Source organism: Eulemur rufifrons, chromosome 7 (assembly GCF_041146395.1).
Source record: "Eulemur rufifrons isolate Redbay chromosome 7, OSU_ERuf_1, whole genome shotgun sequence".
NCBI lineage: Eukaryota > Metazoa > Chordata > Mammalia > Primates > Lemuridae > Eulemur > Eulemur rufifrons.
Window position 1 is genome coordinate 106,179,885 of NC_090989.1, and position 21,727 is coordinate 106,201,611.

General features: G+C 34.6%; 1 protein-coding gene across 49 annotated transcripts in view; it reads right to left on the bottom strand.

Moving 5' to 3' along the window:
- Window positions 1–21,727, bottom strand: part of MBNL1 (muscleblind like splicing regulator 1) — a 193,201-nt gene that overhangs the window by 127,129 nt on the left and 44,345 nt on the right. For 26 of the 49 annotated variants that reach the window (XR_011234044.1, XR_011234046.1, XR_011234041.1 and 23 more), the window contains exon 2: window positions 14,867–15,853. The exons of 11 other annotated variants lie outside the window; for them this stretch is intronic. Coding sequence is in view for 25 of the 38 variants with exons in the window: in XM_069475341.1 (XP_069331442.1) it covers window positions 14,867–15,040 (174 nt within the window). In the remaining 13 variants the exon portion in view is untranslated. Of the gene's footprint in view, window positions 1–14,866; window positions 15,854–16,009; window positions 16,251–21,727 lie in introns of those variants that run through there. 12 more of the 49 variants (XR_011234048.1, XR_011234040.1, XR_011234043.1 and 9 more) reach the window with 2 other exon arrangements.

Consider the following 21,727-nt stretch of genomic DNA (forward strand, 5'->3'; position numbering starts at 1 on the left):
CGATTTATTTTTGAAAAAAATATTAGGTGAGGCTTTTAGGAAGATATTTACATAAATGATATAGAATTTAAAATATTAAATGTGAATTATTTATTGTAGAACAGTATAAAACTAAAAAGGCATTAGTTATAAATGATACTAAATTTGGATGAGATGGTTACAACTTTCCCATTCAGATAACTATATTTATGAAATGGATTTTCAGGCATAAACAATAAATACTGAATTATTCTATTAATACTATCCCAACTAGCTTGAAGTCAAATGATACACATCTAAGAGGTTAAGGGGTACTCTCTTTATGACAGGTAAGTAAATAAGCTGTATATGATAGTGTACATTTATACACATTCCAGATAAGTCATTTTAATTTTTTCAAACAAATAACACACAGATACCTATGGTGCAATATGCAAAATGACAAGTGGCATTTATTTTGACCTAAGGCAAAGTTCCTCTCATAAGCAGAAAAATAACTTAGACTGAATTCTAGCATTCAGACAAGAAAATAGTAATGGCTACCATTTATAAAGCATTTATATCAAGCAAGACACTGGATTAAGTGATTTAAATAATGTAACTGATCTCATTGAATCACAAACCTTCAAAGCAGGTATTATCAGACTCATTTTATACAAAAGGAAACCAACTTGGGGAGGTAACATGACCGAAACAAAGTCACTAGGAATTCAGTATGGAATCAAACCCAGATCCTGCCAAAACCATGATTTGGGCTTTCAACAATGTCTTGACTCTTTGCCATAAAAAAGTTTTTTTACTCATACATCTTCTCCTATGGCTTTTTGCAATTATTCTGAAGATCTTACTTTAATTAAAATTCCAAAGGTGGCATTTGGGACAAAATGAAAACCACTAATGGCCACATTATTATTATTCCTGACAACAATATTTATTTGCTATAAAAAAATTTATTGTAAATTTTATCCCAAGGACAAGAGCATAAAGCCCAATCTAGACACTCAGAAAACACCAACAATACAACGAAAAGTAAAACTAAAGCTAAAGCAAACTAATGAAGAAAACTCAGAGAAATGAAATCAAAGGACAAGGAAAACCACTCAATTTTCCCAGTGATCAATTTGGTCCTGTAAGTTTGACTTATACACCAACTTTGAATCTACATAACAATCAATTTTGTAAAGAATACTCTTAATAGGCTGATTGACTAAATTGATACATTCAAGAAAATGGCCAAAAGGCAATAAGTTGCTAATCCTTTTAGGAAAGGATCCTTATAACACCAGCTATTGGTGTTAAAGTTTTTCTGTTCTTTTCTGTTCAAGCTACCATTCATGCAAAGGAATTGCTTTGTGAGAATAATTATGTATTTCCTATCGAGTGTTTGAAATCACATAATAAACATTAATATTTGAGATATATCTCTTAAGTGTCCAGGATTGCAATTTAATATCTACTAAATACCCAGTAAACCCAAGAATTTCATCTCAAACCCATGTTTTTGTGAGAGTAAACATGCTCTTTATGCCATATCATGAACAAAATACAATCAATGATTCTTACATTTAGATAGTTGATTTTATTCCAATTACATATAATACAATAGTCTTAAAAATGATGTAAGCCAGTTTTAAATATTAATACATCATTAAAATTAATGTATTCATGTGAAAAATTTTTCTACTTACTGAATCTAAATATTTCAGCATTATTTATATAGTAAGTAAATATTACAGATATACAAAGAATTAAAAATTAACTAGTAAAATTTTATTGTAATTTTTGAAATGTAATATTAAAAAGCATAAATACCTAGTATGACATACAATAGGAAGACAACGTGAATCATTGATCATTGTCAAAGAGGTATGTGAATGATCTCATCTAGATTTTAACTTCATACAGTACAACTTACAAAGACTTACAAAAGTTTTTAAGCACATTTTTTTGTTTCCAATATTATTATAAATGCCCAATAAAACTCACAAAACAAGAATGAAATCTCAGCTTCTTACACAATAATGTCTCATGGTTCTATGCTTTAGAAAACTATCAACTATATTACTTCTTTCAATAAGAAAAAATGTTCTATTTTAAGCAGGAAAAAATAAGAATAGTTATGAAGTAGAAAACCTCCTCGCCTTTACTTCACTTCCAAGCCTTATCTTAGAATCCTGAAACTCTCACAGTGTATTTTCCCCGGAACAGCCTATTTTGATTTTCTATACTGTTCATACCCTGTCTGTGGTATGACTTAAAATTCTTCTTGACCTGAGGTGTAGACTCTACGTAGTCAGACCACTACTTAAAAATTTAATATAAATTTACCCTTACTCAAGGATGGTTTTCTATACTGAGCAAAAAGGTGAATGAGCATGTTTTTAAAGTACAGTTGTCTTAAGTTCAGGCAATTGCCATGACTCAACAGATACTTGCCCATGTATGTCCAGCACTCTAATATGTAGATTCACTAATAGTACACTATATTTGTGTATGCACAAGATTGTTGTATAGTGCTTTGTAATCTTGCTAACTTGAGTTAAACTTAGCATAAAGGCTGAAAGCATAGGCTCTGAAGACAGACTGCCTGTGTTGAATCCCAGTTCAGCTACTTCTGACTATGTAACCTTGTATAGCATCATCATTTTATATAATTAATAAATTATGATCAAATCAGGGGAGTAAAATTAACCATTTCTACATGTGTTACCTAAAAATCAATCTGATTCAGTTTTATCTCACTGAATTGTAGAATTTGATGATGGGCTTGGTATAAATCTCTTACCATATAAAAATCTGTGGTATAGCCATTCTAACACAAGCACAGCAGTTTCTTTTGCAGCACACATTTACCATAGCTGAAATTCATCTACTTTTCCTATACCGACCACGTATGTAACAGCTTCCAACGTATTTCATAACCAATCTCTCCGACACATATGTGAACATTTAATGTATACTTGTGTTTTATGTGGGAAAATTTGTATTCAACTAGGACATTTTAAAATTACAGAGTAGAAGAGTTAAAAATAGTATTTTATTATTCTTTGATCATTTTAATCTTCACTGAACATCTCAAAAGCTTGAAAGCTTATAATAACCACTAGTCTATCAACACTCAAAAAGGCAGGGACTCTGTGTGCTAGTCACCCTTACATTAGGATTGCCTATTAAAATGTCCAGTACACAGTAGGTAATAAGTGGTCAAAAGGGCAAGAAGAATGCATCATTTTCTATTAATTGAGATGCAGAGGTGGCATATATGTTGGTCTGTAATTTCTTTAAATTCTTTATTAAACATATAGTAGACAAATGTGTATTTCTAGTGAAATCTCTCCTCTAGCACTATTCATCCTTGTGGGAAATACAGAAGCCAAGAGTAGCTAATAAATATTCTTTTTAAAAAAAACTTCATTTTACATTTTGTATTTCTCTGCATACTCAAGCCACCATACTTTATGGTACATATTAAGCTACTACACATTAATTATACTTTAAAGGCTTTGGAGAAGTTACTTAAACAGATCCCATCACCATGAAAACACTTGCAATGTAGAAGACTCTTCTTTAATGTGGATAAGGACTCCAGTTCATCAGAGTTTGAGGTTTGTTTCTGTTTTAGTATATTGGGTTTTCTTATGTAGACATTTGTTTTCAATTTATTACTCTGCTATGATTCGTGGAAGACAATGTCTGGCCATAAAAGTTCATAATGAAAAAAATTCAATAAATAAAATCACGATGATAATCTTTTCTCAAGACTAGATTAAGATTTAATTAGTCTCAACTTAGCCATGAAGAGATATGAGATAATATAAAGAAAGATAGTTCATTCAGAACACAGATCTTTCTTAACAGGATTCTTCACATAAATAATGAATTCTTTAGTTATTTCTTTCTTCATGGTTCATTTCTCATTTGCCTCCCCTTATTTAAGGACAATTGTTTTATGAAAAGCAATGTTGTCTACCAAAGAGGAATCTTATTTTAGACTTGACAAATTTGGCTCTGTTTTTCTCTAAAACCTTTTATTTTTAATTTGGCCCATTTGGTGAGCCAACACTATTTAGTTATAAAAGCTTCCTGGGATTGGGAGATGTTACTAGACTTATTTTCAGTCTATGAACGATTTTAGAATATTAAATGAGCAAAGATATCTGAAAGCAAATTATCGTCTGAATGCAGTAACATGGAAAAGAATGAATTACAGATGTAATTTATCCATCATAAGCAGATCCTAAACACTGATTATGTCTGTATTTTTGCAGAAAATTGAAAATGATAGAAAAGCTTCCCAGCTTTTCTAACTTTAATTTTCCATGTTTTATTTTGTGTAATTTACTGTCAACTATTAGCAGCAGATTCATCTTGCCTTATTTGAGAACAGCCTGGACTTAAGTATAAATGATACTGAACTGTAGAAGCCTGCACAATAAGTCTGAATTTTATGCAGAGAGAAAAATTCTAACTTAAGATACCAGAATTTTATGGGGGATCTGGAGAAAACATGGTCTTGGATATCAACCTAATATTAATATAAATTAAAATATAAATATTGTTTAATAAACCCAGATAACTTCAGAATTCTGCTGGGCCTAAAGTTGTGATCTGTGGTTAAAATGTAGGTGATTTCCAAGGTGGCCTGTGACTATGGGAACTCTCTAATTGGGAATTCCCTCTAGTTCTTTTATGCCCACTGTGGTCTCAGAATTAGTAGTGTGAGAGGGAAGGGATGGATAAAAGGAAAGATAAACTACCGGAGCCACTCCTCTCTCCCTTCCTCAAATTCCTCTTCCACTGACCCTCCAATCGCCACTGAGGAACTTCCCCCTCCTAACCTCCTTGGCTACCACCATCTAACCTACTGTTCTCCCTGTTAGTGATGAACTCCTTGAGAACTGTTTTTAACATTTGCCTCCCCAAAGTTTGCCACAGCAATTGCTTAAATTATTGAATCCTCCTCCCCTATCACATCCTAAATGTCATTCTTCCTCACATCTGAGTCTTTATTATGGATCTCTTGACTCTATCTCCTGTGATAAAATGGCCAGAAAATAAAACAAAATTAAGTTTGTTATTTTCACCATCCACCTATTTCCCCATTGCTACTGGTAATTAGAAAATAACAGCAACCACCACACGTGTGAAAATTTCAGAAAGGAAAGAGAATGGGGAAAAGCTGTTCATTTATATTAAGTTCCACAGTGGACCAGGCTCAGGATCAACAAGCAGTACATTCAAAAACGAAGCTGATTGAGCCTTTAGAAAAATAGAAAGGAGGTCACTTGGAAGACATATTGACAACAAAGTCTTCACAGCCTTGGGGCTGCAACGCAGAGGAAGCTTTGGACTGTTGCCCCTCACATCACACCCTATCTTTAGTCCCTGCTTACTCTGAGCTGTTACCCTGCTGAAGGATAGCTGCAGGAAACAGGGGCAGCACGAAGTTGACGCTGGGGAAAACGTCTGCCCTGGCTCACAGAAAGAGTCCCAGGAGTTTGGAAAAGGCCACTTCCCCTGCAGTAGGCCAAGATGAATTTCTGGAACTCCAATTGAAAGTTAAAATACATCTTTCCCATAGAAACAGCTTGACAAAGGCAGTCGGGGTCTATGACACTAGTGGTACTTAAGATTTATGATAAGATTAGGACTCATAATGCTTCTGTGGAGCCTCTTGGGTTTAATTAATAACCAGAGTTGCCAGGGTACTATTTGTACTGGGTTATAACTCAAGCATCCTATGGGTTCCTTTGGCTTCTCAGGGTGGGCCTGATGACTTAACCACATTGCTTCTGTGGGAAAATGCTTTCTAAACAATTAAAACTTTGGAACATGACTTCTTTATATATTGGCGGGGGGGGGGCAGCTATATAGTTTATGCAGTGATTACTTATCTGATTAATTTATAATCTTTTTCCTATATGGCCATATATTTTAGAACAAATACATACTCTTTGAAAGTTGGTGGCAGTGTTGTTGCTGCTCTCATGTTCACTCAGTTCACTCATTTGTTTTTTTTTTTTTTTTTTTTTTGAGACAGAGTCTCACTCTGTTGCCCGGGCTAGAGTGAGAGCCGTGGCGTCAGCCTAGCTCACAGCAACCTCAAACTCCTGGGCTTAAGCGATCCTACTGCCTCAGCCTCCCGAGTGGCTGGGACTACAGACATGTGCCACCATGCCCAGCTAATTTTTTGTATATATATATTTTAGTTGTCCATATAATTTCTTTCTATTTTTAGTAGAAACGGGGTCTCACTCTTGCTCAGGCTAGTCTCGAACTCCTGACCTCGAGCGATCCACCCGCCTCGGCCTCCCAGAGTGCTAGGATTACAGGCGTAAGCCACCGCGCCCGGCCCGTTCACTCATTTGTTGACTTAAAATGTAATAATTATTTCTGAGTACTTACTGTTTTACATTCTGTGTTGTAAATTTTCCTTGGATATTCATTTTTATTCTTAAGCACTACTATTAGTATACTTTCTCTGTGGAATCCTTAGAATGTGGATATGTTAAGAAGCAATGTTTTATAGCAAAGTAGTCAAGAGTGCAGCCTGTGAAATCAGCTTACCAGGCTTTCAAGTCCACATTTTGCTGGTTAACTGGCCTTGGGCATATCACCTAACTTCTCTGTATTTCAATGTGCCCATTTGTGAATGGAAGGAATACCAGTAACTATCTCAAAGAATTTTCATAGGGACTAAATATGAAAAAATAAAAAGCACTGAAAACACTGACCAAAATATAGCAATTTTTAATAAATATTAACTCGTTTTATTATTATACTCCATACAGAGGAAATAAGAAAGTGTATTTGTGGAAGAAGTGGAAATAAAAATCAGAGTAACTACAGATTCTTTTGTCATATAAAATCATTTGGGACCTGTTTTTATGACACGCATTCGTATTATATTCCCGTTATAAATATGTAACTGTGTATAAAATACGTCCTATATTAGGAAAATAAAAACTGTAGCTGTTTTATTTTACTATATACGTAAAAATAAACCTATTTGTCATATGCCAGATTTTATTGACTAAATAGCCGAAAAAGGAGAAGTGATGACACATTTTTCAAGAAGAGAAAACTTAAGTTTCTCTTCAGAAGTGGTCTCCCCTCAACTACCCCCACACCCATATGTTTTTCAGAGAGATTTACTTGATTCTGGAAGTTTTATGGGGAAATAAAATCTCTAACGCTTATTTCAGTAACTGCCCTCTCAAATATCAATTCTCCCCTTCTATCTTACCTACCAGAGACCTAATTTTAATCAGGGAAACAGTTCATCAAAAACAACAACAACAAAAAAAAAAATGCTACACTTCCTAGCAATCTCTACTGCCGAAATCAGCCAATTACAGATGAGGATAAATCAGTGAGTGAAGCTTAGATGACCTTTGCTAAAAGAAGCATCACTGGGCTAGACTATGTCTCCTTTGCCCTTGCCTCTTCCTGCTTTCTAGAATAAAGATATGATGACTGGCATGGCAGCGGCCATCTTGCAATTTTGAAATAATCCTAAGATCGGAAGACATGTTATCCTCAGAATGAAGGGTGAAAAAACCAGAGTTCTAATGACTACAGAGTCACCAAACACGCCTAGACAACTGACTGACATATAAACTCCTAATTTGTTTATCCCAAATTCTGGGGAGGAGAACACTGTCTCTGTTACACAATGCTGAATCTAATTCTTTACAGACAATATGTCTAAATCACTTCTATGTGACAATGGAGAGAAATATAAAGAGGGATTAGATCCAACAGTTCTAAAGCTAAACAATTAGACAGCTAGAAAGAACTCAGAGACAGCAACAACAAAAAAAGAATAGAAATTAGAGATGCCCAAGGCCCAAAGTTATCCAGAAGATGCTATGTCAATCAAATTATATAATGTATAAGGGGTTATATAGTTTGGTAACAATCAGTAATTTTCAAAACACAAATAGAAAGTTTTATCTCTAGCAAGAAATCAAACTTTATCTCAAAGTGAAAATTTTTCAAAAATGTGCCAAAAGAATAGGGATGATGCTATAAGTAGAATTGTATTTGATATTTGTGTAAGAAGTACAGTATTAAATAAAAACTCTATAGTTGTATAGTGTATTATAAATGAGTTTGAATAAGAATTCCTCACTAGAATTAATCTGATTGATAGTGAAATTCAGAGAAATTATTATCCTAATAATCTATTATACTTAAAACAACTAAGTAATTCTAGCAATCCTTTCTAGTTGCTTTTACTTAAGTTTCTGCATGTTAATAACTATCATTAGTGCTACCTCAAAGGCCATCGATTAGGTTATTAAGTATGAAATGTCTGATTTCCTTAAGTACTAAGTTTGACAGTTGGTATCTCTTGACATTTCACTTTAACACTTCTTGTTTTATTTTTATTGTGAAGATATGTCCTCAGTTTTGCAAACACATATTTTGGCTTGTGATTACCTTTCAAAAAAATTTTTAGAGCAATTTTTGTGAAACCATGGATAAGTCAAAAAATCGTGTTATTTTTGAATACGAGTTCTGTCGTGGAACCAACGCAGTGAAGACAGCTGGAAATATCCCTGAAGTGTTTAGGAAGGATGTGGCTAATGAATGCACAGTACCTCGATGGTTTGAGAAGTTCTGTTCTGGTGATTTTAATCTTGAACATGAGCCACGTGGGCAACCTGAGACCAAGGTGGATAATGATGAGCTGAAAGCTGTAGTGGAAGTGAATCCATCTCAACCTATGTGTGAATTAACAGCAAGGTTTGACATTACTATTACAACAATATTGGACCATTTGAAACAAATGGGCAAGGTAAAGAAGCTGGATGGATGGGTTCCCCATGAATTAAACGAGCGTCAGGAGAGAAATCATTTCAAAGCTTGCCTTTCTTTGCTGTCACGACATAAAGGTGAACCATTTCTACACCGTATTATTGTATGTGATGAAAAATGGGTTCTTTTTGACAATCACAAGCATTCAGCACAATGGTTGGATAAAGTGCCAAAACACAGTCTAAAACTGAATATTCATCAAAAAAAGCTAACGGGTGTCTGTTTGGTGGTCCAGCACCAGTATTAGCCACCACAGCTTCATGAAACCTGGTCAATTGATTAAAGCGGATGTCTATTGCACCCAGTTGGATGAAACCATGAGGATGCTTGAGATTAAGCAGCTAAGACTGGTCAATAGAGACAGGCCAATTCTCTAGCAAGACAATGCTCAACCACATGTCACACAAACAACGCTGCTCAACCTACAGAAGCTGGATTTGCAAACTCTCTTGTCATCCACTGTATTCACCAGACCTTGCACCCAATGACTACCACTTCTTCCAGGCTTTGGGCCACTTCTTACAAGGAAAAATATCTAATTCACAACAAGCTGTGGAAAATGCCTTTCGTGATTTCATTGCCACTCGCTCTCCAGGCTTCTTCGCTGCTGGCATAAACAAGCTACCATTAAGATGGCAAAACTGTGTTAATGATTTAGGTGCATACTTTGATTGACTATACTGCTTCTTGTTTGAGATATAATAAACTAAACTTTTTATTTGACATTGGACATTTCATATTTAATAACCTAATATTTAATTACCCACTTGTACTGACAGTTATGATTTTTGGCCTGTTGACATAGAAAACTGCTCCCCTATCTAAAAGCACAGAATGTGGTTCTGCTAAAGTTAAAAAAATATTCAAAATTTCCTCAATAGGATCTCTTTGTAAGAAAATAAGAAGCTTTGTCTAAGTCTGTGGGAAGGCAGAGACATCGCTCAGCATGAAAGGTAACAGATTAGCAATGTTGATAGCTGAAATCCTCTACTTATCCTTGGCAAGGAAAATGACATGATAAGCCTCCCAAACTAGGTCCCTAGATGTCTGAGCTGGGTTTGAGAAACAATCAATTTCTCATCTTTCGTCTGACCTAGGCATATGTCACACATCCCTCCTCAACAGAAAATTTACCCCATATTGCATTGACTCTTTTAAGTTAGTAATAGCCCATTACTGTTATTGGAATCCCATTACTGGAATTGTTTTGAGGCAAATCAATGAAATCAGTATTTTAAGTAATATTAGAAGTCTGAGTTACAAGTAAACTTTGAACTCAATTGTAAGTGCCACATTGCTTTATGTTTAAATTGTTTTTAGTTTGTCTCACACATGTACTGAAGCAAGGTTTAAGGAGAAAAATAAAAATAGAAGCAGTATACCAAAATCTTACAACATGAAACAAAGTAACTAGTTCTAGAATTAGTGTTGTATGTAGATTGACTCAAAACATAGCTTGAAATTTGTCCAACAGTCTAAAATATCTTTACTCATTTAAACAGTTGTTTTCTAAAAAAAATTCTAACTATAAGAATATAAACAGGCAAATTCATACAGCTATTAGTTTTACCAAAGCAGCTGAAGCTGTTGAGAATTTCATTAAAAAAAGGTTCATGTAAGAGTTGATGGTATCACAGCATATTCACAGGGTATTCTTGTGAAGTTTCTATTTAGGGAATACAATCTGAACTTTTACATGAAACACCCTGCTGCACAAGTATGCCTTACAGTTAGTTCATCTACTAAGTCATTAGAGGAAAACAAGGAAGTGCAGTGTCAACCTGTCACTGAAAGGCACAATAAATATACGTGCCAAAAGAATTACACACATATATGCTATAAAAATCTGTCATAGTTTTAATATCATATGAGAGATATAATTAGGAAAAATCAAACAAAAACAAAACTCTTGGTAGAAGTTATTTCAATTTAAGACCCTACTAGATCAAAATTTCGATTCAAAATTGCATGTTTAGTCCAAAACTTGCAGATATCATTTCAGGTCAGGATTATCAGTTAAACTGGTTTAAAAAATATGATGAAAAGTCTATGCTGGGGACTCAGAAAGAACAGCAAGAACACAGGCAATTTCTGGGTTGAAGATACACTGTGCTAACAATGGAGGATCTTCTAAAATTTAACTGTCAACACATTTGGGGCTACTTTATAATGTCTAGTTATGCTATCTGATCCATATGTGACCATCTGGAGATTTGTTCTGCCCTACTGATTTTGAGTTTTTCATTGCTCAATTACCTGTATGTGTACATATTTGTATGCCCTCTAATACCTGATTTCTATATTTCATATATTCTGCTAAGTCTGCAGAGACACTAAAAGTGTTCACTCAGTGCCCTTGATTCCATGCCATTTTGCAGTATAATCTGATCCCGGATGTGTCTATGATAAATTTGATCAGTGGTGCTATTTATATATGGATAGACAGCCCTATATATAGTGAAATGAAAGTTTAAATTATTTTAAACAAAATTGCTTAATTTGATAGCAGAACAAGTGACTACAGTTTTCAAAGGTAAGAGTTTTGCTGAGATTTTTGAAAATAGACAGTAAACATAAAGGTTATATTCCCCCCCACCCCGCTCCCTGAAAAATGAATGGATATTTGAAAAATAATTCAACAAGCAGTAAGTCTATTTCTGTTGATCATATATTGAAAGGGTTTTTCTGGAAATATAATTTAGTATACATTAAAATACATTCTGTAGTCTTTCTTTACACTGACTCTAAATTTTAGTTCAGAGCGATGACTGAAAAAAATAGGCAACTTATTAACTATTATTTGAAGATCATTTATGAAATATAATATCATTATAATGGTGGCTTACAGTGTTGACATTTTTCTCTTTTTTTGTATCCCTTTCACAAGCCACAGGAAAAAAAATCCTCTTTAATATAAAATAATGAGCTTTTTCAAATGTTCTGGATTTCTGAAGTAGCTAAGACACCCAAATCTATAGTTTGTAAGCAATTCAAGCCTCAAATTGCATATACTCTTAAGGGTATTACAAATTAAGACTGCAATTGTAAAAGCAAAATTACATGAGAGAAATTAAGTGCTTAAAATGTTTTTAATTCATAATATATACTAGTACACATTATTACAGCTTTTACTCTTTATCATCATTCTTATTATACATAGATTCCTTACTATCATAGATTCCTATTTTACTTAGCAACACGCTGTAATACAGAATTCTGCGTTTTTATGGGCCATATTTAATCAAAGGTAATTATTTAAACCTTAAAATCACCAGTCTGCAACTAAAATACTATCATCTACTTTTCTTTTTATCTTTAGTAATATGCCAATTGCTTCTTTTTACACAAATAAATACTTTCTTGAACTATTTGACTTCTGTTTTTTAAATGAAACAAATTCCCTTCTTCTAACCAGAAGTCTGCTATAAACGTAAGTCACCTGGGAGCCTGGCCAAAGTCTGAAACAGCACAGCTGAAGGGTACAGCCATTTCACAGGGTCCTCTCAGAGAGTATTTGGTTTGCTTTCCTAACTTTCTAAAAATAGTGGATTACACAGGCTACCTCCATCTCATGGTTCAAGAACTTAGAAAAGGCTGGACTATGGATTTCAGCAAAACATAGAACACATTTTATTAAAGAAGTCAGGATATTACAAGTTTTCTAAATGTTTTCTGTTTACTTTCTGAGACAATGCAAATGACCCAGCGGTTACTGGCATGGAAACCTCATAATGCTCACAAATATCAGAACTTTAAGCATGAATCATACAGTTACTTTAACAGTTTTGAAATATGTTTTTGATCTATTTTAGCCACAAAATTGAATACAGGAAGACTGCTACCTAAAAGGTAGGATTCTAAATACTGTATTAAGAATCATATAATGTGGTCAGTTATAAATATATATATATGCGCGCACACACACACACACGAAACATGTTTTTTTAAACATGAATACTTAATTGTATATTCAAAATTGTTTTAATTAATTTTTAACATAGTTGTTTCACTAACATTTAAGGAGCTATTGTCCTAAGTATGAAGATCTACCATAAATAAATTTATTTTTTCCTCTTACTCAAATCTAAAATATTTTACCAAGTTTTAGACACTATAAACTTAATTCAGTTTCCCTCAGAAAGACAAAAAAAAAAAAAAAAGGATAAAGTTTGCATTGATTAGCTGCTATAACGAGTTCACTACATAAATTTAAAACCTTTAAATTACGTTAGTTTAAAAAAAAGTCCTTCATGTGGTAGTTGAATCTCGTAAACCACAAAGCATGTCATTAAGCAATGTCGCTGCTTTACTCAAAAAGGGACTGTTCTATAGCCACAAGTGAGCAGCAACTAAAAAAATATTTTGAGATAGAAAAATAGCAACTGAATATTAATGTTTCACAATATTTCCAAATGCTGTAGAGGCAGGTCTTCTGTGAAACCACTCAATGTCACAGCCAAATTTAATGTCCTTCATTTTGCAGCTACGAGTGCACCATCAACTGTCTGTAGGATTAAAAATTGGATTTACTATTAATTGGGTCAAAACAGGGTTACTTATGGACACAGCTGGTTACCGACAAGAGTAATTAGCTCTTTGCCCCTCATTTTATGGGTCCCAGTCTGTAATTATACCTGGATTCAGTCAGCATGAATTTAGGAACACACATTCACAAAGGTACAACCACTGTGCCCTTCATCAATGCCTTTCAAACGAAAGGGTGAAAAAAGGCCTGGGGTAGTTTATAACTTTTGCTTATTGATTTTTAGGATTAAGACATGAAGAATAATCTAACGTTTTAAGATATTTTTATTATTGTCAATACCTTCATTTTATCTGACTCTAAAGATGAAATCTTTAGAATCTTTGGCAAAAACTTTAGCAGAGTGAGAAGCACAAACTGGACCAAGAGGCAATTAACTGAAACAGTTAACTTATAAGTCACCCTGATGTTATTAAGGAAAGCAACATTATAGCACTTTTTTTTTTTTTTTTTCAAAAGACAACATGGATTTATGAGACTTTTACTTCTCTATTTATGTAGAAGTGATAGTGATCCCCTCCTAAAAGGTTCAAAGAATGAACCTGGGGTATTAGTATTCAAGAGCAATTTGATTAAACCAAGTAGGTTGAGAGTATCCAGGAACACATTTCTAGTCTTGACCTTGCATGTCAACATAAAGACATTTATGCTATCTTTTAAAAGACTAGTGTTCAAACTTGATATCTGAATTACAAACCTAATGACATTTTTGAATGTCGAGAAATACTGAAATAAATCTTTCAGTATTATTGTGCCCACAAAAGCTAACTTTTAACATTTCTGGTTGAGACTCTTAAAAATAAAAAATAATCAGGATCTAACAGAAAATAAACCGCTAAGTTAATTCACAATAGAATTATTGAAGCTGAAAATATCCAACGAATAACAGTACTTATGAGTTTCTACTTATTTATAAAACTCATATTCAACAAAGTTTGTGCCTCCGGTAAGGTACTGTAACAGCAGTTCAGAACCTTACTTCTAGTTATATTTTTTACAAAATGCATGTCTCTGGCCTTAAAAAAACATGCCTGCAAAATAAAATCTGAAAATAAGAATAAAAAGTTTATCCAAGTTGAACTGATTTAAAATCTGCTGTTCTTTTACAATGGTACAGCACCTTTACCAACAAACAAAAACAAATCATTTTCATTCAGCTATTCCTATGGTCTTATATATAATAATGCATATGCTAAACACATACATGTATCTACATTTATCATTCCCAGAGACAGATACTGACTGTACTATTACAAACTAAAAAGTATGTCAACACTTTCTGTCCTAACAAAAATTCATTGAGTTAAAGGACTCATAAAGTTATTCATAACAAACAAAGTTTGGCCAGACTTGGTTCTATTGCTTCTCATAAAGTTCCCTGGCCCAACATCATCCATAAGAACACGCTGTATAACTAAACTATTAACAAAGCAATCCATAATTCCAAACTCAGAGGACTGTATGCCCATATCCCCTTTTCCAATTATTGTATATCCTTAAAAGAATATAATATTTACTCACTTTCAATGAATCAAAGCAGGCGATTACTCGTCCATTTTCAACTTGGCAGCTTTTCGAAGGATGTGCAAATTTACATTCCGTGTCTGGCCGTGAGCAAGTCCCCCTTTGGAACTCTCTACATACTTCCAGTGTTAGCCATTTTGTGTCCCGAATTGGTGTGACACTAACAGCCATGTTTAGATTTTACAGGTAGTTAAATTTTTCAGTGAAACCAACAAACCAAACCCCCCCCCAAAAAAAAGAGTAACCAAAAAAAAAAAAAAAAAGCTGAACTGATAAAACTGTAAAATGATGATGAAAATGTCCCCTCCAAAATACTTTTCCCCCACTCCCTGCTTTAATAGTACATGGAAAATTGTGTTGTCAATATTAAGGAAAAGATCTCCCACTAGAAATTCACAGCATGAAACTGTTAATTCAAAGATGTTTTGGTTTTTAGACAAATAGTAGGATTGTAAGTAGATGAACGTTTAAAAGTAGGGCCTGGAATCAGCCTTGTGCTCTCAGTAAACCCTTCCCAGTGCCAATTTGGAGCCCAAAATGCAAGCATGAAAACGTGGCAGACCCTTTGACACCGAATTTCCAAGCTGCTTTCAGCAAAGTTGTCTGAAAGGGAATCTCCTCACAGCTGAATTTGCAATGGAGTTTGTGGTGCAATCGGTATTGATTAGTTTGGCATAGACAGATGCAGCAGTTTAGAGCAAAATCGAGAAAATGATTTTTTTTTTCCTCCTTGATTTCCTGGCAGAAGATATCTTACTTTTTCAGCAAACTTTTCTTTAAACACTAAAGCAGCCTAGGGCAATGCCAGATACTTAGAGCTTTTCTCTTGATTATAAGTAGAAATGGGGGTGTCTGGGCTAGAGGTGGAGGGTGGATGTGCTGTCGTCACAGTCTAGCTGGCAGCAAGCAAGGCAAAAGCAGAGACTGCTCTAGAAGCGGTTCCAAGCAGCAGAGACGTCAGGAAAGGCACTTCTTAGTACCAACCTGTAGAAAAAAGAGATAGGTTAAGATTTACTAAGTAGCACTTCACTGATGTCCTATAGTATCACAACCTTGCCATGTGATACTAGACTAAGTAATATTCAAGTCAGCCCCTCTCTCTCCCTTTCTCTCTCACACACACACACACAAAATACTTACAGTGAGGCATATTGCAGCCAGCCATCGTAGATTTATTAAAAAAAGGGGCCGTTTCCCCTTGTGAAGCAATGCATGATAGAGAGATAACCAATCACAGATAGTGTTGCAGCAATATTCTGGGCAGAAAGCCAATAGTGTGGGCTGTCTTATGAAAGGTCGCGCCTGTCAGACGTTCATTACTATGCTATAAGCACAAAAAATGTCCATCAGATGTGACTTATTCCACTGCAAGAGGACGAGCATGTGGGTTTTGAATTTACCCAACATGCAGTTAGTGGGCTAAACCATGTTAGTTTCAAAACAGCTTCTAAGACAAGTCCAAGCACTTGAAGATCACTACGGGGGAATAAAAGGCAAGGTTTAAAAACTGCAGCTGACTTCTAAGCTGCTTTCCCTCCAGCTCTGCACAGGGACGGGCACTGAACAGCCTGCTCCTGCTGTCCTGACACGTGAATAAAAAAGGAAAGGGGTGTTTACAAATGGTACATTCTCCTGACCTATCCAATTCACTTCCTTCTAAAGCCCAAGTCCTGCCCCTCCACTGAAAGCTGCACTCATACTGTAAAACTATTCCATTGAGCCGGCAGACACTTTGTCAATATATCACAGGCAGGCGAGATATGAACAAAAGCATCCTTTATTTCAACATTTTAAAAGCAGAAGCTGAGGTCATGTGGAGAAAATAAGGAATGCAGTGTTGTCAGCGTGTCTGGTAAATCTGAAGTCAACCTCAAGGGAGAAAGTGATTCCATTGCAGAAACATTAAATATTAAGTGAGCAATTTGATTTGGGCAGTGTGATGCACTTCAGAAGTACAATTCCAAATGAAGCCAGAGGGTTGGGGATGAGGGATTCCCTATTGCCTAATGATCTATCAACTCGGTACTATAAGACTGCTCCTTAGAGCAGGGCATTTTTGCTTTTAACAACTTACTTTCTCTTTCAATCAGACTAAAGAACTTTCAAAAAATTTTTACTAGTTACAGAAACAAAAGCAGACATTTTTTCTTTTGAATGTTGTCAATGAAGGATGCAAAGCTTTAAAAGCTAAAATTTTTGCATTTCAAAGAAGCAATGACACAATGTAACAGTGTTTGATTACTTCTTTATTGGCCAAAAAACAGTCTACTGGCATACAGTATACTTATTATTTTGGAAATTAGAATATAGAATATGAGTATACATTAAAAAACACAAATATCTAGTAAAATTTAAATTTTTATTTTAAGATTAATATTGTCATTTTAACACTAATTTTTTAAGCTACTTTCTTAAACTATTTGGAAAATACTGTAGCAAAACTACAACTTTTGATAGAGATTAAAAAATCTATCTCGGTCAAGAAATATTTTTGTTTTCAAAAAGTTTTCAGGTCCTAATGCCTGGTTCCATAAAAACATAGTCAGATCCAGTCATAAACTCTAAACTCTGTGTGTCTTCCTGAATATTTGCTCTGCATTCAGAATTTCTCTGTGACTTCATTTCTTGAGAATGGACCATATCTTTAGTCCTTCCCTCCAGAATCTTCAAATGCCTCACCTGCAGCCATTTACCTTCCCAGCTAAGGTGTCACATCCTCCAAAAAGCTACAAAGATGTCATTTCCTATATCTCTACCCACCCATATATTAATACTACCTTCTCTGAATTACCTCTGCACCTATTCCTTGCATAGTGTTTTATTTTCTTATATGTCTGACCCACTAGATGATATATGTTCCCAAGGATAGAAACTATTATTTATTAAATTTATTATTATTAAATTATCAATTACTACATCAGGACTTGGATTGCCTCTGGGGTACAAAATATATAAACACACAGGAACATACTCACATAAACACATGAATACAAAATATGAACACACTCAAACACACACTCGAAAACACACACAGATCACTGCCCGTATAAATTACTACATTCCACAGTCACATATGCCCTCCTACCGACTCAGAATCTCCCCCTAGCCTTGGACAGCTCCCTCTCTCATTCCACACAATGGCTTTTCTAAAATTTCATCACTCTCAAGTCCCTCCACCTCCATGTTCCTCTAACTACCCACAGCAGATGATCTTGTATGTCACAAAAATTTCATAGCTGAAACAGTAGCCCTTGGGCATGAACTATTCCTTTCCTTCCTGGCCATCCTTCTTTATACTATCTTTCTGTATCTTTCTTCTCATTCTCCCAGTTCTCCCTCCTCCTGCCCATAGTGAGGCTTCCATACGCTTCCACTTTGCCTCATTCCTTCTCATGCCCTCTTTCCCTTCACTTGCCCTCTATACATGCACACACTGCCTTCCCACCACTTCTTTCTCTTAGCTTTCCAATGTGCTGAAGTAACTTCAAACTGCATGGTAAAAGGAAAGGGACCTTGCCCTGGCTATGCCTCCTCTCCCCAATGCTCTTAATCCGTCATTCCCAGACAAATAACTAAAGAGTCATCTATCTACATGTGCTGTTTTTCTGCTTCTTCCTCTCCCATTCACTTCTGAATCCCTATCAGTCTGATTTCCACACCCATTACTTCACTGCTCAGCAAAGATCGTCAATGCTGTCATAAAAGCCAAATTCAAAGACTACGTTTAGTCCTTGTATTCACTTGAACTCTAAGACAATTTACAGCTCCCTCTTTCTTGAACCTTTCCCCTTGTATGAACTGACACATTTTATCATTTTGCTTCTCCCCGTGCTGTACCTCTTGAATTCTGGTAGAGAGGAGTTCCTAAGAGTTATTGGCATAGGTCACGATGTTGTGAGCTCCTGGGATTTGTTACATGCTAAACTTTGTTTGGTTTTACACATACTTCCTCACCCTTGCAACTTGCAAATCCTTTCTCCTCATTTAAGTTGCTATTCAAAAATCACCTTCTCCATATGGATGGACCAACTATACTAAACACGACTGCATCTCAGAATGTTTTCAGTACTTTGTATCTCAGTATAGCATTTTCAGTACTTCTTGTATCCCCCACCAAGGTTATAAACTCCCTGACAACAGGGTGTATCCCCAATGTCCTGCATTCCCCAATTCTAGGGACACAGACATTTTTTAAATGTTTGATAAAGAATAAACTTTATTCATACTAATAGGAATAAACACGTACGAGGATGTGTTCCCAACTCAGAGGAAATGTTTAATTATCATCTATGGGGTTAAAACAACAAGAGTGAGGAGAATGATACCGTAAGAAATATCTGCATTGCTTGGTGGTTATGTCTAAATACAACCACAAGATTAATTTCTAACATTGATAATTTTACCTTTCTGCCATGCTACAGGCTTAGTCCCACTCAAGTACAAAATGTAATTACTAAAATGCTTGCAATTAGTGTTCTGATTATTTTTATTTTCTGTAGCAGGGAAATTCTATTTACTTCAAGTGTTATTAAAATAGTTATAAACATATTTGTAAGTTGACTATACTATTTAATTGTAAAGGATATAGACAAGGATGATAATCACAATATCTTCAATTAGCCAGGCATGGACACTGAGCAACCAGAATGGACACTGACCTTTATATGCATGATTAGTCTAGCTGGACCTGGTAATATGTGTACCATTCCTTGATACAGGGCACTGTGGGTAATGAACTGATTACATCCTGTAAATTAATTTGACTAAATTGCTGACATCAGATGATTGTCTTGTATTCTCTCTCTTTATTTAAAAAGAAGAATTTCAAGGATAAATGGGAATCTCTATAATTGTTTTAGTAAATTAAGATTTTATAGAATTTGGATCAGTATACAATTCTCATAACATTACTTCAACTAGTAATGGGTTTTTGTTCTATACATCAAGACAATGTTAAAACATGTGTGGGTAATGTCCAGATTGTGAGAATTCTTGCAAACATATTTGGCCTAAAAATAAGTTTTGTTTGTAAATAATTATTGAAAGAAATATTTCTACTTTCCAATATTTACTAACAGGTAAATTGCTTCTGAGGTATATCTTTACATTTCAGTATATTATAATGAACTTTTATGAACAACAAAAATACTATTTATAAGAATCAAACTTTTTGAAACTTGCTTAATAGCAAGCTCTCTTACTACAGTGATCAAATTCCAAACATGATAGTCTCTTGCCTTATATGACATCTTCTACAAACAAGCATATTCTGTTACAAGAACCAATTTCTCCTTCAGTGATATCAGAAATCATGTATATATTCTACTTCAAGATAGATATAAGAGGGAAAATAGAAAAGAAGAGAATGAAGAAAATGTGAAATGACAGACATAATGAAAACCAAGAAAAGGATGAAAGATAAAGAAAAAAAAGAAAACAAAATCATGGGAAATTACAAACAATTATTCTTATGGCCATTGATATATGTTAGTTGAATGGCATTGAACTGACACACTGGATGGCTTTATATAAATATATAAGGGTCACATACATACTGCACTAGAACATAAACAGACACTTACAAGGTATGAAAATGAAATTCTATTTTGGAGAACTGGATGGCTTCCATGAGCAAGGTTAAACTTCCTAGTTACATATGTTTACTGATCATTTCAGTTCTAAACCAAATATAGGCAGTTGATCCAGTTACATACCAGAGTAGTTGGCTGCAAATTTTGGAGACTTTTTAAAATATGATTTTGATGTTGATATAGGTTATGTTTAGGAAGTTAATAATTATTTGAGGTCTTTTATTAGGATTTTTATTTACTAAGACAGTATTAACCTAACTGAAAGAGTGGTTAACTTCACCCTCTCAGTTTGGAGGTAAAAAGAAGGGGCTCCTTGCCCAAAACCATAACTTCTTCCCCTGGATGTCAACAAGTCCATAATTAGCAATGCAGTACTTCAACAAACTAAGTTTGCTCACATGACAATTTTTCCCAGGGCCTGTCCCAAATATGAACAGAGATTTTAGTATACAAATAATGAACCAAGCATTTCTGGAGGCTGTACAGCCATTTCCCTACTCACGAAGGCACTAAATAGAGTAGCAAAGCTGTTATTTATTGTATGGGGACTGGGTTAATGCAGCCTTCAGCAGTATTCAACTCCATATAGCAAAAAGCTGAGATCAGTGTTTCTCAATGAGGAATAAGCATGAGTAGTACCCATGGCGATTTTAGGTGATACACAAACATAATTTTAATAGATGCATCAGAATGCTAAAACTAGCTCATGACGTGTGATTACACTGATAATATCACTTAGGAAGAAGCTAAAGTTTAATAGAAATAATTTAAAGAGTAAGACTAAGCAAATTTATTGGCAAAAATCATGAAGGAGATATGCAAATGACTGAAGTTTTAGAAACACTGCTAAGAAAAAAGATAACTTTCAATCGCACATCCTCTGAAATGGCATAAAGACTGCCAATGTACCCTGCTGGTCTGACACATTTCAGACAAGCTCCTGCCAAGAAAAGGAGGGTTGTGTTTACTAATTCAAATAAGTAATCTAAGGTCTGTGGAAGCAGTCTTTTAAAATTGTGATCCCTTCATAGGTTTGGTTCCCTAAATCATCAGATGGTCTATTGTTGGAAGGATGATGAAGGAGTGTTGGTTAGGTGATGCACTATTGCTCATGATTAGAATTCCAGAAGCAACTAACTAAACTGCATTCAAATTAGAAAATTATTATCCCTTAAGCATTTATATTTAAGACAAAAAAGGATATAAAGCTTCTATAAAGATGATTTAAAAGTAAATTTTTGATTACTATATCAAGCAAAATTTAAAA